We start from the raw sequence: 16,590 nt of genomic DNA, 5'->3' as shown, positions 1-16,590 counted from the left end.
AGAAGAAAAAGTTTCAGCCGTGGAGTCTTCTTCAGGTGTCACACGGCCTATGCATGCAGATGCAGCTACCCACCTGAAATATTAAGGACTACTGATAACATTCATCTTAAGGTCTTTTTAAAAGAGCCTAAATGGTGTATTACTGCAGAAGTTACATTTGCAGCACTACTGTAAACTTTCCAGTACTGAAGATAAAAATTAGTTTCCATATAAGGCACTGCCACACCAAATCCATTAAAAGCTGGAACATTTAAAAATCTTACTCTGACATATAACCTTAAGGTTACAAGATCGCAAAAAACTGTAACCATGTACTCCAGAACCCGGACAACAATTCTGTAGCCAAATTTTTAATTCAAAGGTAATTACAAACAGTACAAATAGCAGAAACAAAAACAAAGGATCAGACCGTAACAAAGTTTATTTCTTCATTAATCCACAAAAGGATTCTACTCCTCCTTTGCACACTGAACAGCAACATCACCTTATAGGTGAACAGCGAAGTGACACAGGAGGACAGACCAAAAGAGCAAAACCAGAACCGTTCTTCCTCCAGTGGCTCCTTAACGACGGCTACGCCAATGCATACTTCGGAAAACGGAGGACAGGAAAGACTGCAGGAAACTTTCGGGTTGTTGGCTACAACCTCCCCCTCTACACTTCCACTATTTAAGAAGGAAAGCTCCTCGCATCCCTTCAAAATTGCTCATTTTCTCCACAAGAGATGAGAAATCTAAACCCGATTAACCTTGTCCCAATAAACCAAGAACAGTACTACGATGCTGTTCTTAGAAACATACTCTCCTGCCCCATCAACCCCCCCCACCCAGAGGTCATGCCTGCCTTACTGCCTGCTCCACACCTTCCAAATCCCACCCACCCAATTTTTAAATTGATGCGCACACAACCACTTTAGGAAAACATTTTAATTTCTATGCAAGGTGAATGGAATGGTACTAGGAGACTGAACATCTCACAAAATTGCTATCACTGGTATTTCCTCTGTACAGCACAGATCTCAAAACAGCTCCCACTTACAGACACTATAGTAGCTTTTACCTTGCATGTCACCAAAAAAAGCAAACTAAACAGCTAAAACAAATCTTTAAAAAAAGCACATCTAGTTTATGGTAAATAAGGGATGACCACGGTGTTTAAAAATTCCACTGTCCTTCCGTTACTTCCTTTCGGTAGACCTAGAACGGCTGGAGAGAAGAGAAAAACGAATCATTTCCAGTTGATCCAAGAAAGATGAAACATGCGCCTTCAAAAAACTAAATGCGTTATAATCTTTACATCCATGATTGATGTCAATGCTAATCTTAAGAACTTTTCAAGAAAAACCTTTGGCGTTTACTGAAAGACCAGTAGCAACTTATTACATCTTCACCCCTGACCATGAAATTAATTTTAGTAGTGTTACTAGTCTTGCAGATTTCGGAAAGCAAGTTTTGATAGGAGTGACAAAGTACACGTTTTATACTAATATTGTAAAAATGAAGGTAAGCATAACATCTTTCCCAAAAGAGCTTGGCCATATGTATGGCAGCTCATAACAGTGCTTAAAAGTTTGTGGGTTAATCCCCCTCAGGACTTTACCAGAGCTATTTGGGAAAGTTGCCGTTTTCTCTGGAGATCCCCTGAACATCATTCTTGCTAAACACCCCTGGTCCAAGATACTGGAAGGCAGTCCTGGTTCTTGTAAATGATGTACAGGACCTACAACTAGCCAAAATGACTCCATACTGAACACTTTCTATGAAAGAAAAGTTGCCAAGTGAGCAGCAGCACAGGCTGGCACTCCCCTAGCCCAGCAGGAGGATAATCAACACCTACCTGCGCGATCTGGAGAAGGAGCGTGAGGGTTTGTGGTTCCTGTCCCGAGACAGAGATCTTTCCCTCCTCCTGTCTCTAGAGAGAGATCTGTGGGGGGGGAAAAGTAACAGGTGTGCTGCACAGTCTAGGAAAGTTATGCACTCTGGAATAGCAGACAACAGTACTTCAATCAATGCAGGAAAACCAAGCTAGTAGAAGACAACCTTTCAGGGCTCAAGCTACCACTCGTTTCAAACAATGCAAGACACAGGGGCACATCTGATTGCCAATGTTATCTTTCTAAATAGACACATCCTACTGGAAATTGATCAGGTGGTTCGGCGGGAGAGGTCAGGAAGATTTGTTTCTCACCTGCTACGGCTCCGACTGAAACTCCTCCTGCGTGGAGATCTAGAAGTTAGAAGAACAGCATCACACAGAGGCTCCCTGCAGCTGTAGTCCACTGCACCAAGCCTTTCACACTGCAGACCGACCCCAGCTCCCTCTACACCCTACCACCTAACGCTCTGCCTGGCGGACAAGGCCAGGGCTCAGCCACAGCTACTACAGGGCCTCTCTGGCACTGAAGTGAAGCAAGGACAGGCGGGTTTATAGCAAACAAGAAGGCACACTGGCCACCACAGGGCCCTGCATTTCTCCCTTAAGAAAAGGGAAACCTCAAACCTACTTCTGAATCTTCAATGCCCAAATGTGGAGAGTCTGACCTACGTGCAAGTGCAATTCATTGTGGCACTCCAGCTTCTGTCCTATGAAATTTGGCAGTCCTTCGCATACAGTAAGAGAAATACTTCAGTACTAACAAGAGCACCTTTTACTCCCACAAACTACACAGCTTTCAACCAGGAAAGTCTAAAAGGTGCTTCTATGCTTTACTGAAAAAAAATCCAATGAAAATCCACTAATCAAAATCCTGCAAAAACTAAGCTTTAGTGGAACAAAAAGAAGAATGGAGGACAGCAGGAAACTACAGCCTTAACTAACAAAGAAACATCTTGTGCACATACCCAGCTCAAACTGTACTTTAAAGCAATTCTTGTCCACAAGGTAATACAAGGAAAAAAAGTGATCTGATTAATTTCTTACCTCGGTTAATTTTACATTTACCATCTTTACACTTTAAAGGGTGACAAAAGTCCATTATTAAAAACAGAGCAAAATCTCAGCACACTGATAAATTCAAGACATCAACATGTGCCTCCTAGAAGTCAAATTAAGCTGCTCAGCCCTGGATGAAAATGGACAATTATCCACCTTTAAAACTACCTAAAACTGAACTAATGCCAACCTTCGATTAAAAACAAGTTTAACAAGTCAATCTTGTCATGAAGCAGCTTACTCTTTTAAACTGTAACCAGCAGTAAACTGTATTAAGCAGGAAAAACTTACTAGTCTTTTGGTTTTCAACAAGCTAGAAATGGCGAGGGATGCCACACTGGCGGCCAGGAAGGTAGAATTTGCAGAAAAGGATTTGCCAGATGTTGCGAGGTGTTTAGTTGGTTGGCGGATGGGGGCTGGCTGTGGATTTTTCCTGCTTTTATTGGTTAGCCGAGGGCTGCTGCTGTAGGTTGTTGTGTAGACATTTGGAAAAGTAAACAGCTGATTGGTCGGGAATGTGAGGTAGGCCGCTGCCGATTGGGTTAAGGTTGGAGAGGAGGCTGAGAGAACACAGCATGCTCAGGAACCAATGGGCGGTGCAACCTGACGACTGGCCATGCCTGGGTCATGTGATACGACACCAGCCAAGCTGATTGGGGCACGCTGGTCAGTGGTCACATGACGCTGAAAGAGGGCTAGTTGACTGACTCAGAGGGTGGTGAGAAGAGGCATGATGGTGACTCTGCAACGGGGTTCATTTTTATTAATATAGATGGTAAATAAAAAAGCAACCTTCAAAAATGAAAAACAAAAGCTATCATTACAACCAATCTAGCATTCTCAAACTTCCCCCTTTAAAAGTTACGGCAAAGGCCAACAAGAATAGAACTGGGCTTTCTTGACAATCTTCCAATCAGAACTGAATCAGGGTTTGAAGAGGAGTGCAAAAGGCCAACATGGACATGGTTTCTGATCACACCTACATTTAACAAGTTCTTTATATCAGCAAGTAGATATGCAGCAGGTTTCACAAACATTCCTAAGTGCTTGAACTTAGGAAAACAAGGTCAAAATTTGGGGTTTAATATAAAAGAAAGCTAAACCAAGTAAAAAGTGAGAAATCCTGTAGAGATTTTACCATTCACAAAAAAACATTTGGGTCAAGTCTACAATATAAAATGTTTAACAGTATTAATTTCCTTTAATGAGAAATGCCCAGTCCTATTTTACTACACTGAATTCTAAACTGGTTTTAAATTGACCACCATTAACCCCTCCCCAGATCCCCACCTTAAGTCTCAAAACTGACCTTCCTAATTAATGATCTAGTCTCACTGTTAAGTGACTAACAATGACAATGAGGATGAAATTGCATATTAAAAACAGCACTTGCATGCCCCTCCTATCAGCAAAATAAAGGAGACAAGACATGTTTATCCTACTTCTAAAGCATTTTCCCCATCTGAAACACTCAAGCCTATAAGGACACTGACCAAATTGTCAATTTAAGACTATGCAACAAGATGCTACAGGACATAGCACTGAAGGAACTATAATCTTGGGAGAGAAAAAGGTTAAGTAACTTTGCATCAAAGTCCGTTTAGTAAGAATTACTTTCCAAAACTGCAAAGGATTAACAATTTAAGGACCTAAATTGTTTCCCTCTAGTCAACACGTAACTAGACTAGCTCGCTGACGGACAGGGTTAATACCTGCGTCTAGGTGGCGGACTGCGTCGGCGATAGTCATCCCTTGGGCGCCGGCTCCAGGAAGGCGGCGGTCCTCGGTTTCGTGTTCGCTTCTCCCCATTGGACAACTCAACTCGCACCCGGCAACCACAAAGCGTCCTGTGGACGAAATGCCAAGACACTGAATTAAGCCACAACACATGGCTACCATGGACAACAGGAACTCCTAGCCCCCTGCCAACACTTGTGGTCTAACAGGGCAAAGACACCCAAAACCCAGCAGCCTTATCAACCCCCCACCTTAATGGCAACAAAATGCTTTACATAAAGTGCACCCACACAACCACACTGCTGGGTAACATTGAAACAAATACCTTGGAACCCCAGAAAAAGTGCTGTACTCTAACTCGGCCACCTGATCAAATGGCACCCCACAGCTTACTGATGCCTACATACACTCAGGAAATAATCACACAGCTACAAAGCACTGAGAACTCCTCAGGTGACCATAAAAATTAGTTAGGCATGCCATACACGCATGACTGAAAATCTTGTCCATGGGAAGGGAAGAGGTGTTAAGGTCAGCCACGTCAGACAACCCCTCTGGAGAATGAGCCGAGTCCGATACCTTCCGTCGAGCTCTCGCACAGCGTCCGCAGCATCTCGCGGGTCCTCAAACTCCACAAAGGCAAAGCCGGGGGGATTCCGGGCCACCCACACGCTACGCAGTGGCCCATAGTAGCCAAAAGCTCGCTCTAGCTCTGTCTTGTTTCCATTGTTGCCAAGGTTACCAACGTACACCTTGCAGTCAAGAGGACAGTCTCTGTGCATGGTGGGATCTGGAAAAGAGAACAAAGGGCACCGCTGAAAACCCCCCAAAATGATACTCGGCGGTGTAAAAATATTGCAAAGCACAGAATAGCACTAATCTGACAAATGAAACGGGATTTAATGTCTTTAATTTGAAATGATCAATTTGTTGGGGGTGGGGTGGGGAGGGGAGGGGGGGGGCAGGAGAGAGAAATTGAAAGAAGTATTAAAAGAAGCATTGGAACACTTAACATGCAACTGTCCCACTTAACACCTAAGAACACCACCAGGTTCCCCAGCCAGAGAACCCCTGAAGCAGCTGCTTTTCATCCCCCCCCCAAAGGTGAACAGACCGAAAAAAGCTACTTCAAGCACTTTCAGGCCAGTAATGTGGATGCAGGGTTTTCATTTTTTTTAAAGCAAAACGTTTAATCTGCTGTGGGATGGGAGGGGACAGGGGCACATGGTACTATAGTCTTAGCTGTAGCATGCAATGTATAAATAAAGCCTTGTATTTACCTCCCATTTCAACAGGCCCCAATTTTCTAAACACTGAAAGAAGAATTGTCTAGTTTTAATTTTCAAGTCATTACACATTTGCCAAACATCAAATCATTGAAGATCCACATTACATTATGCTTACAACAGAGCAAGTGATAAAACACCTAATAAGACTTGAAATAGCCTAATATGAAAATGCAAAACTCTCCACGAAAGCCGAGCCCACGGCTTTTTCTCTGTGCAGGGGAGGTGGGCAGACAACACGTATTAAGCCAGATATTCACCCCCGATCCTGGAGGGTGAGTTTCTTCTACCTTCACTGCACCCGAGATTCTTGACTACTGAAATCACGGTATATATTTAAGCAGTGAGTATTTTCAGTTGGCTATAAAAATGAGTGCAGCACATGGCTACCTCTGAACTAGGAGTAACACCCATCGGAGCTAAAATCACCGAGCATGGAGGACACCCTCCCACTCCACTTTGGCGGAGTGACGTCAGCCACAGAGGGCTCGGGTTACCTGCCCGGGGAGGTAAACGTCTCCCCGCGCTTTGAATCAGTCACCCCAATACAGGAATCCCCGTCCAGGTCTCAAGAGTCCCAATCCATCAGATTCTTTCGGTCACCTCAAAATTACCATTAATAATCCCATTGCAGATGGTTCAGCACGTGATTTGCTGTTTGAGTAAACTACCTTGCACAGATTCAGTATTCAAAATCGATACTTCGTGATGTCCACCCCCCACCAAGAAAAAAAAACCATGCTCTCGGATATTTTATTCCGAGTTACAAAAATGCATCAACACCTGAAAATAAAGAATGTAATCGAATGCCCTAGCCGTGAGTAGTTTAAATCAAACTGAGCTACATTATTCGCAAAGAGGCCTACACACGGCTAAGATTAAATTCAAATCAGTAAATTGAGAAAAAAAAAACTTACCTTAAAAATAATATCCCTATAAAAAGTAACACACCCCTTTACCTCGTACAGGCGCCTTTGTTCATTGTTAAAATGGCGAATGCTGCGTGCAAATGCACACCGCTACGATTAACCTACTTTCCTAAAACCCGCGTTTCGGTAACAAGTAATCACAGTGAGCGTTTTGTAAGTATTTTGGCGGTTAAGAAGACGCTCTTCGTCATTTTCTGTACAACCGTGGACCGAAAACGATAAGCTTTGTTACAACGAAGCCGCATGCACCGGAGAACAAAGATGGCGGCCACAGTCCCTACAAGCACAACCATTGCCGTTTCGTATTGTTGCAAAACAAATACTAGAGCACACTAAAATGGACTTTTTTGTTTGTTTTTGTTCAAAGCAATAATTATTATATAATCTGTGAAGGCAGCGCCTCCATCACTCACCGATTTATTTTATGAATTGTTGTTCTTGCCGTGCTCCTCCGTCTCTCCCTCTCCCTGACGCGCTGCTTCTCCTGACGGGAAACACGAAATGGCGCCTGGCCGGAAATTCTAATTTATACTGCGCCATCGGTTTGCGCCATCACGCCGAGACGATATGCGATGAATCATGACGTATAATCGGCTGCGACCTGCTTGACGGGAGTATAGTACTGAATTTCAGAAAAAAAGTACTGAATTTCAGATTATTTGTGCCTGTGTTTTGGTGTTTGGGAGTTTAAGAGTTTAAGTTCCCCATTGAATATTTTCCTTTATCAACTTAAATGTTTGTTTTCATCTGTATTTGTGCCACAGTCAAGTAAAATATTATTACTGAACTTCAAATAGTCCATCCAGAAATCCACAAAGGTCATTTTCTGACAGAGTGATATATAAAACAAGCTCAGAGCATTACTCAAAACTGTTCAAGCTGAATTTACGTCATTATTCGGTGACTCATAAAAGTATACAGATTTGGTAGAAGCAGATTTTAATTTTAGCAGAATTTTGGATATTTTAATAATGCTTTCTACTGTACTGGAACTATAGCCTTGTACAGGAATTGTTACACAAAACTAGTTTGAATTGAAAAGGGGCAATTTAGCCAACCGAACCCATTTGTTAGTTAGAAACTAACTGATAGAAGGATTTCAACCAGTTGTTTCCACAGAAGCCTGGGTATCAGCTCCCACGTGGCTGGGCAGCTTGTTCCATACTCCCCAATCCTTTGTGTAAAAGAGTGCCTCCTCTCCTCAGGTTTCATTGCACTTCTGCATAGTTTTCACTTGTGTCCTTTGGTTCGTGTTTGTGTTTCAGACAATAAGAACTGAATATAGATCAATTGCTAGGTGAGTTGGTGTTAGCTTCAAGGGGAAAAGGCATTTTTGATGACGGTGTCTGCAAGCAAATGTAAGATCCAGGGTACGGAAGATCCTGCTGGGCTGGGTTTTGTGGGGAGGTGGGGGGTCCTGGAGTCTGGGGTTATGGAAACGGGGAGGTGCTGTGGCGGGACTAGAGAGGTCTGGAAATAAAGACAGGGATACGAATCAGGCCCCTCCAGGCGATGCTGAATTGAGGGGAATGATTGTTTGTTCCACCTCCTCTCCCAGAGCTGTGACGAGCCTGGGGGTGGCGCTCTGTTCTTGCAGGTGGAAGGGCTGCCTGACTGGTTGCTAGCCTGTGGCAGTAGGAGCTGAAAAGAATCCCTTTTGTAATTGCAGAACAAAGGGGCCCCTCAGCCCACTGGACTCAGGAGAGGACTCTCTCTGGAGCAGTGGAGCAGAGCAGCCGACCTCCGAATTGTCCCTGGTGAGAGCGATGCAGCCATCAGCACTCTCTCATCAGCTGTGCTACATGCCTCGCAGAGGGATACCGGCCAACAGGAGGCCATTAAGACAAGAAGTGGTAATCAAGAGGTCTTGGTGCAGGCAGGCCAGCACCATTCCTGGGAGAGATGGTGTAGGGTGTCTTCAGAACCACCTGGGAAACCTATTGAAACCTGCAGAGCGGACATCTTAATTAGGACCTCTGAAGAGGAAGGTTGGGTTTTGTGCTGGAAGTTGCTATCCAGTTGTTTAGTTATTGTAAAGCTCCCAGGCCATGGCATCTTAACTGCACGGGGAGCTGTTGTGAGTCCTGTTATTTTTAGCTAAAGAAAAGGTTGAGAGCTCTTGTGCCTTTGCTTCAGACAATGAGCTTCTCCACTGAGCCGCTGCACAATGGCATTCCCTCTGTGGTGAAGGTGGTAAACCTGGAGCCACTGACACACTGCTGCCTGGCTCTGTGTTTCCACTGCAACAATACCTATATGAGATCCCACCACTGGAGAAGACCTATTTGAGACCTATTTGGCGTATCTATCTTACGCATTTACAAAAACACACACTGTCATTTACAATCCCATCGACCTTTTAAAATCTGTTTTTAGTTTTCTGATTTTTCTTCCAGGGAAGAGAGTGTCTATTGAAACCAGGCAGCGTGCAGGGGAAAGCTGGTGCACTCTCTCAGTCCAGCCTCATCCCCAATTCAACACCATGTTCAGCCTCGCCGTGTGGCTCAGGGGTGCTCAGGTACCAAGAGATCGAACGCTCCTGGATCTGAAAGGATTTGCCTGAGCAGCGCAGCACATCTGCACAAAACCATTCAGCAGATAAAAGGGGAAAACAGAGGGGATTGATTTAAAAGTACTTCAGTCTAGAAGATTAAACTAGAAAGCAATCTCTGACGGTGTTTCAAAATTAAAAGGAGAATGCATAAATCACCTTAAAACCCTCCTGATAAAGCTGATTGTGTCTTCCGACTCAGCCTCTTGTTAGCATTACAATGGGCAGGGTGGGGGATTAATTCGCCAGACAATGGCAGGTCCTCATCACCTGCCCCCCGCACGCTGGCACTGAGCTGGGGGACTGACAGGAGGATGGAGGAGAGGAGTACCCTGGCGATGATGCAGCAGGTGTCAGTGACACCTAGTGGGCCCCCCCCACGGAGGCGCTATTGTCCTCTGGCTGAGGGCTGGGGTATTAAAGGCAGCAGCTGGTACCGGGCTCAGTTACAGAGCGACAGGAGTGCCGGACCGAGGAACCCAGCTGACAGAGCAGAGTGCCCCTGCACGACCGCAGCATCTGTGCCCCCCGGCAACGCTGCGCTGTGAGTACACCTCCACACTGCCTGCCGGTCTGTCCGTCTGTCTGTCTGTCTGTCCCCCTGTCCACCTGTCCGTCCGCCTGTCTGTCTGTCTATCTGTCCCCCTGTCCACCTGTCTGTCCGCCTGTCTGTCTATCTGTCCCCCTGTCCACCTGTCTGTCCGCCTGTCTGTCTATCTGTCTCCTGTCTGTCTGTCTGTCCGCCTGTCTGTCTGTCCGTCCGTCCGTCCATCTGTCTGTCTGCCTGTCTGACATAATTTTGGGACACACATGTTTTTTCTATTTTACCAAAGAAAAAAAATACATGGCAAATTACAATACATTTTTTGAAAATCTGTTTTTTGTGATGTACCTGTGCTATATTATTATGAGTTGGAAAGACAATTATGCAATCGCAGAACAGGAGACTGCAGCCCAGGACAGATTGCATTGCTTAAACTGGGGTCTCTCAGTCCTGCCGCGCTTTCAGTTACATCGCTGAGCCCTTAATTGGCCTAATAACAGGACTAATTGAGATTGTTGTGGTTGTTGTTGTTGACTACGGAATTTGCCATTTTAACTGCTATTTTTCCAGTTTAATTAGTTAACGGACTCCACTCCACTAACGCAGTGAGCTGGGTGAAGTTCTGACTTAGAAGAACACATTGCTGGTTTGACCTAAAACACTGGTTTTAGATGCTAGATAAATAGTAGAGTCATACAGTTTTCACCAAGACAGATCTCTGCACCTTGTCTTAACCAGCATGTTCTCCTTTTTTTTTTTGGTGTTTATTTCTTAAGAAATTGCTTTATTTCCTTTATGTCCAGCCCCTGCCTCTGAGGAGCCACAATCCAGCTGGGTTTACACTGTGCGTCACCCTTAACGGACACAAGGAGGAATTTCATTTTGATCACTTAAGCAGGTAATTGGTCCCATAAAGTAAAAATAAAATCCTGTAAGTCTCGAGGATCTAAACTGTGTCATCGAACGTCGTGCATGTTCCTGGCGATCCCGAATCGCTGATCCAGGGGTGAGTTATCCGACCCGGTGGACGCTGGCTCTCCAGGAGCAGTGCTCTTACACACTGGCTTCACTGACCGGGCACCTGGCTCTGCCTAAGGAAACCATCAGTGTGAACCACTGGTGAGCGATTGATTACAGGCGAGGGAAGTGCTGAGCTGAACTGCTCACTGATTGTGTCCGATTGTGTGCTCTAGGTCTCCTCACAGCTCGGAAGATGCTCCGGCCCCGGAGGGCAATCCAGGCTCTGATCGCCGTGGTCTGCATTGTCTTGGCTCTGGCGAACTCCCAGGAGAGCGAGAAGTAAGTGTTGTGCTGTTTCAGCTGCGCAGGAGGAACACAGTGGCCTCTACTGGTCTGGACTCTAGACATTGATTGGCCCATTAATTAACTGATTAATTAATGTATTAATAAGTAAATAAATAACTGTATTAATGGGAGTTTGCTTAGGAGCTGCATAAACAGCTGCACTTCATCTGAGTCAGAAACAGCTGGAAAAAGGTTTTAAAGCTGTTTGTTATAACAATAACGTTCCAGAAATTAACGCATTTGTTATTCAAGTCATTTATCTGTATAGCAATATAATTGCTTTGTAATTCATGGAGAACTACAATCTCACTGGTACTTTAAATGGAGGTTACATACTGCAATACAACATAGAGACGACCAAAATCGCATGGCAAAGTTCCTGACGCGCTGCGTGAGTCGCAAAGCTCAGTACCGGTGCTTCGGCGCTTGACAGCACGCGCTGCAGAGCTGTTCTAGGTCAATAGGCGTCATCTGGTGGAAGATGAAATAAAGTGCGGTCTTCTGTCGGCGTTGTCGAAATTATGCTGCAAGCAGTCCGGGTGCATTTTGGTCTTTTCACACTAGGGGGCGTCCAATGAAGTCAAAGTCTTAAGGTGTTGAGAAGCCGAAGCCGCTCGCCCCGCCTTTGCTTATATTGTTGAGTCGTGCAGTGATGAGTGAGGCGTGCAGACCCGTGCTGCGGGCAGTGGGGAACGGGGTACCCCCGACATGCCGAGGCGGACGAGGTGAAAACGGGGCGATAAATGAGCAGTGCGAGGAGAGGTTCACTCTCGCGCCCCTCCTCCGCCGCTGCGCTGCTACAGGCGCCGAAGAGCTGAAGTGTGACTAATAACCGTCCGCGAAACCGCTATCGCACCCGCCTGGGACCGCTGCTCTGGGGACACAGGGAGGTGGAGTGAGGGCGAGATAACACGGAACTGGGGGTGGATACATCAAATGCACGAGAGACATGCTAACGAAGCACCTTGAATTTAATTGAATTGATGAAAGCAAGAGATAACATTATTAATCGGAGCCCGACCCACTGAGGTCTGCACATGCGCTTCCCGCTCCGCCCCCCACCCCCCTCCGTACCAGCTCTTCCCGGCCGTGCTGCACGAGCCGCACGCACTGCCCGAGCGCGCTCAGCGTGTCCCCGCAGCTCGAGGGCAGGGAAGCGCAGTCAGCTCGTGCCCAGTCCCGCACGGACAGCGATTTGACAAGGCGCGCGGACAGGTTTGCACGTCTTGGAACACGTGGTTGGTAAAAACCCAGTGCAGCGTGGACAGGGTGCAAACCACGTGTTCAGTCAGGGAAACGATATAGAAATACGACAGAGATGATTTTTTAAGCGCATTACCCCGAGGCTGAGAAGAACAGGGCTAGGTGGAGAAGATCTCCCCCGTTTTTATATAATCTGTCCCATTTCTGAATTACCCAAAACAATCCCTTTTCTAATTGAGACTCTTAATATAACCAGGACAGCTACTTCTGCTGATCTTTGTGTTTTCAGAGAAGCAAAACCAGTTTACACCTTATCTAAGTAATCCTGATTGATTTTAAAAGGTGTTTAAACATCTGCAGGCAATGGAATGAAGCCAGTCATTGAATTACTTTAAACTGGATGTAAGTGAGTACATGTGAGTCTGCAGCTCCAAATCTGTTTTTGTAGAGCCAGATTAAAAGGAAGCTAAAAATCCGAAGAGAGAAAGGCTGAAGACTTTGGGAGTGAAGGACTAGGGAATCAATCAATCAATCAATTAGATTCTTATATTGTTGCACTTTCAACCCAGAGCATTCTCAAGGCACTCTACAAGTTAGAGTGCGCCAGCAATCAGTGTGTCCTCTGCAGGCGGGGGAGTGATCAGTGTGTCCTCTGCAGGCGGGGGAGTGATCAGTGTGTCTTCAGCAGGCGGGGGAGTGATCAGTGTGTCTTTAGCAGGTGGGACAGTGATCAGTGTGTCTTTAGCAGGTGGGACAGTGATCAGTGTGTCTTTAGCAGGTGGGACAGTGATCGGTGTGTCTTTAGCAGGTGGGACAGTGATCAGTGTGTCTTTAGCAGGTGGGACAGTGATCGGTGTGTCTTTAGCAGGTGGGACAGTGATCAGTGTGTCTTTAGCAGGTGGGACAGTGATCGGTGTGTCTTTAGCAGGTGGGACAGTGATCGGTGTGTCTTTAGCAGGTGGGACAGTGATCGGTGTGTCTTTAGCAGGTGGGACAGTGATCGGTGTGTCTTTAGCAGGTGGGACAGTGATCGGTGTGTCTTTAGCAGGTGGGACAGTGATCAGTGTGTCTTTAGCAGGTGGGACAGTGATCGGTGTGTCTTTAGCAGGCGGGCTGTGACTGAGCACCAGTACATGCACGACAAGGGTCGGGCCATGCAGAGCCTGAAGAGACTCATCTGGCTGTCCAGCGCCATGGGGGGTCTGCACACTGCCAGCACCCGCGACCTCAGCGACCCCAGCGACCCCAGCCCGGCGCGGGACCCCCCTGCTGAAGAGGGGGCGCACGGACCCACCACCTGCCGGGGGGAGGCCCTGCGACTGCTCCTGTCCCTCCTGGGCAGGGGCTCCCTCCAGGCCCTGTGGAGCGCCCTGTACAAGCCCCACCTCACCAGCCTGCAGGACAGCACGGACCACGGAGACGGAGAGAACTAGACCCACAGGGCCAAGCAGCTGCCAGTTTCATTGATCTGTACCGAGACCTTTGTATATTTGTATTTACAGCATGCATCCAGTGGTAATAAATTTGGTCTAGTTTAGATTTCTGACCTCTCTCTTGTGCAGCGGTAAGCGCAAAAGAAAATGTCGGTGTTGTGACGTATCCCTGACACACGTTTCTTAGTGCTGGAGCGAGATGAAAGCAGAGGCAGGTATAGCACGAGCCACAAGACAGACTGCGACACCGCCAGTGCTGCACTGCGGCCTGCCGGGCACTGATGTCAGAGAGGCCCTCTGTGCACAGAAGAAGGGCTGACGTCCTAGTCACCCGATTCTCTCGCTCAGACCCCCAAGAAAGACCTGGAGAGCAAAGCCCCCCCCCCCCCTTCTCTCTAGGGTCTCACTCGCTTGGCCTCTGATCACCCCAGGGTGATCTGTGGACTGGCCGCCTTCTCTCAGCTCACGATCGTCCGTGTGCCCCTGTCCGCTGTCCCCTGTCGCAAGCACGGCCGCTTCAGCTTTTTCAGACGAACCGGCGGAGTAGACGGCGGCTGTGGGAGAAGACTGCCTGTGCCAGAGGCTTTCTCGGGGGAGAGCTTCAGGAGCTCGGAGAGAGCCCCGGGGCCCCAGGAGCTCGCAGGGAGAAGAGCAAGCACTGCTGACAGCAACACTCTCTGAGATTTCCGCACAGCTTCCTTTTCCAAAGGCCCTACATACTCCTGCTTGACACATTTACACTTCGCTGTATGAATAGGATGCTTTTGAATCACAACTGGATTATTGTAGAGCTGTATTGGGTTTGATAAGCCGATTAAATCTTCCGCTTTGGTGAAGTTCAAGGCACCTTTCTGACAGCTCCATGTGCCCATTTCCTCCCCTCACCCTGCCTGCAGACGAGGCGTTCTGCGTGAAACACACGAGCGAGCAAATAGACATTCTGTACAGGAGAAGATTCATACTGTATGTACTGTCGGGTAACGTGATAAAAAATAAAATCTGGTGGTTACTTCCGGTGCAATTGGACCCTGTCTTTTAGGACTTTTTTGTCTCTTGTTTCTGTCAGCTTCCTGTATCACCTTCCTCGTACCACATTGCGAAGGCGCCGAGTCCGAACGGGTTACTCAGAAAGTGTCAGAAGATAAAGCCCAGTGGAAGGAAATGAAACAGATTGGATGCTGAAGCAGCTTTCTGTGTGTCTGGGTTCTCTCGTTGCCTTATCTTGGGGGAGCGGTATGAAGTGACAGAGCGATGGGAACCCCTTGCTGCCTCCTCTTGTTGTGCCCCGAAGCCCAGCACCCCAGCAGACCCAGTGAATAAAGCAGGCGTTGTGCCCTGTTGCTGGGGGGTGTGCTGTGGCCCCAGTGCCGGCGTGTGATGGCATTCGCCCGCAGTTTGAGAGTGGTGCCCTGTCTTTGCCTCCTTGTCTGGCCTTCTGCTGCCCTCTGCCTTCCTGTGCCTCAGCCTCACACTGGCGCTAGGTCGCGCCAGTTTGGTGAAGACCTGGAACCTGTCGGCTTTTACAGAAAAAAGCGCCTGTGTGTCTTTTACGGTACTTCATGTGAAGGCCGCGTTGTGTTCTGATGGAGGTGCCCTTACAAGCATTCAGTCCAGTCAGTCTGCGTGGCACTCCTGCTGATATTCCCCTGCTTTCAGAACGCTGGTACCATGACATGTTTCCTAAGGGTCACACAGAGGATTGCGGAGGATTATAGAAGCCAGGAATAATAATGCTGGAATCTGGTGTTTATGGAAAAAACATGTTCATTTTTTCCATGTGCAGAATGGTGTGTGTGTCTGTGTTAATGTGTGTGTGTTTGTGTGACAATGTGTGTGATAGTGCGTGTTTGGGTGAGAGTGTGTGTTTGGGTGAGAGTGTGTGTGTCTGTGTGACAATGTCTGTTTGTGTGAGAGTGTGTGTCAGTGTGAGAATGTGTGTGTTTGTGTGTTGTGTCTCTGTGAGAATATGTGTGTTTGTGTGAGAATGCGTGTGTTTCTGCCAGAGGATGTGTGTTTGAGAGTGTGTGTGTCTGTGTGAGAATGTGTATGAGAGTGTGTGTGTCTGTGTGCGAGACGGTGTGTGTTCATATACTTCTTTAACTTTCCATTTTTTGCAGGCATCTAAATGAATGTATCGGTTTTGCATCCACGCACTGGCCGAGCCCGTTCGGACTGCGGTCTGTGAGTTAGCGCACTGTATTTTCCACTGTTCCAGGCACTATTTTTAGCCTTTGAATGAAAACTCTCAGCACACTTCCCACAGACAAATAGCTACTACGCGGCTGCTTTTTTTTATCAGATTAGTACAGGACATGTTGTACTACTTTACTTCCTCACTGCGGTGTCCTGGACTGAACTCCTCTCTCACGTTTTGTCCTTCTTGCTCTCAAACACACAGGCGGCGCCCCGCTATCTGCAGAGAGACAGAAGGGGGAGAGGGGAAAGACAGGCCACAGTGCCTGGCTCCTCGAAGCAGGACACAGGCTGTGCTGCAACTGGATTTCACAGCTGTAGCACTGAGACTGTCACACTAACAAAACTCCGCAGACAGCAAGACTGGCTGCTTGCATTTGTCAGAAGAAATTAGTAATGAGCACTTCCTTCCTCTCTGTCTGTGAATGCAAAAGTGATACGGTAAAAACAGACTCCGTAATTGTTTTGTTTTTAAACC

General features: G+C 47.0%; 2 protein-coding genes across 4 annotated transcripts; one reads left to right on the top strand and one right to left on the bottom strand.

The window, feature by feature from the left end:
• Nucleotides 1-334: 334 nt before the first annotated feature.
• On the bottom strand, nt 335-7,392 carry LOC102691393 (serine/arginine-rich splicing factor 3). 2 transcript variants are annotated; one of them, XM_015342497.2, is made up of 7 exons: nt 7,297-7,392; nt 5,949-5,981; nt 5,248-5,458; nt 4,644-4,778; nt 2,188-2,226; nt 1,837-1,923; nt 335-1,205 (listed from the first exon to the last, which is right to left on the bottom strand). In XM_015342497.2, exons 2-7 carry the CDS (start codon nt 5,953-5,955, stop codon nt 1,178-1,180), a joined length of 507 nt encoding a protein of 168 aa, XP_015197983.1. In that variant the 5' UTR covers nt 5,956-5,981; nt 7,297-7,392; the 3' UTR covers nt 335-1,177. The 2 variants fall into 2 exon arrangements, with proteins under 2 accessions (XP_015197983.1, XP_006628538.1); XM_006628475.3 differs by lacking the exon at nt 5,949-5,981.
• A 2,435-nt stretch (nt 7,393-9,827) lies between these two features.
• Nucleotides 9,828-14,025, top strand: pth4 (parathyroid hormone 4). Of its 2 annotated transcripts, none has more exons than XM_069190438.1 (4): nt 9,828-9,978; nt 10,782-10,876; nt 11,172-11,277; nt 13,595-14,025. In XM_069190438.1, exons 3-4 carry the CDS (start codon nt 11,192-11,194, stop codon nt 13,917-13,919), a joined length of 411 nt encoding a protein of 136 aa, XP_069046539.1. In that variant the 5' UTR covers nt 9,828-9,978; nt 10,782-10,876; nt 11,172-11,191; the 3' UTR covers nt 13,920-14,025. The 2 variants fall into 2 exon arrangements, with proteins under 2 accessions (XP_069046539.1, XP_069046538.1); XM_069190437.1 differs by having other exon boundaries at nt 9,834-9,978; nt 13,592-14,025.
• The last annotated feature ends 2,565 nt before the right edge of the window (nt 14,026-16,590 follow it).

The sequence above is a fragment of the Lepisosteus oculatus genome, chromosome 5 (assembly GCF_040954835.1).
Source record: "Lepisosteus oculatus isolate fLepOcu1 chromosome 5, fLepOcu1.hap2, whole genome shotgun sequence".
NCBI classification, from domain to species: domain Eukaryota; kingdom Metazoa; phylum Chordata; class Actinopteri; order Semionotiformes; family Lepisosteidae; genus Lepisosteus; species Lepisosteus oculatus.
The sequence above is the reverse complement of the archived record's forward strand: the minus strand, read 5'-3'. Positions and strand labels throughout refer to the sequence as shown.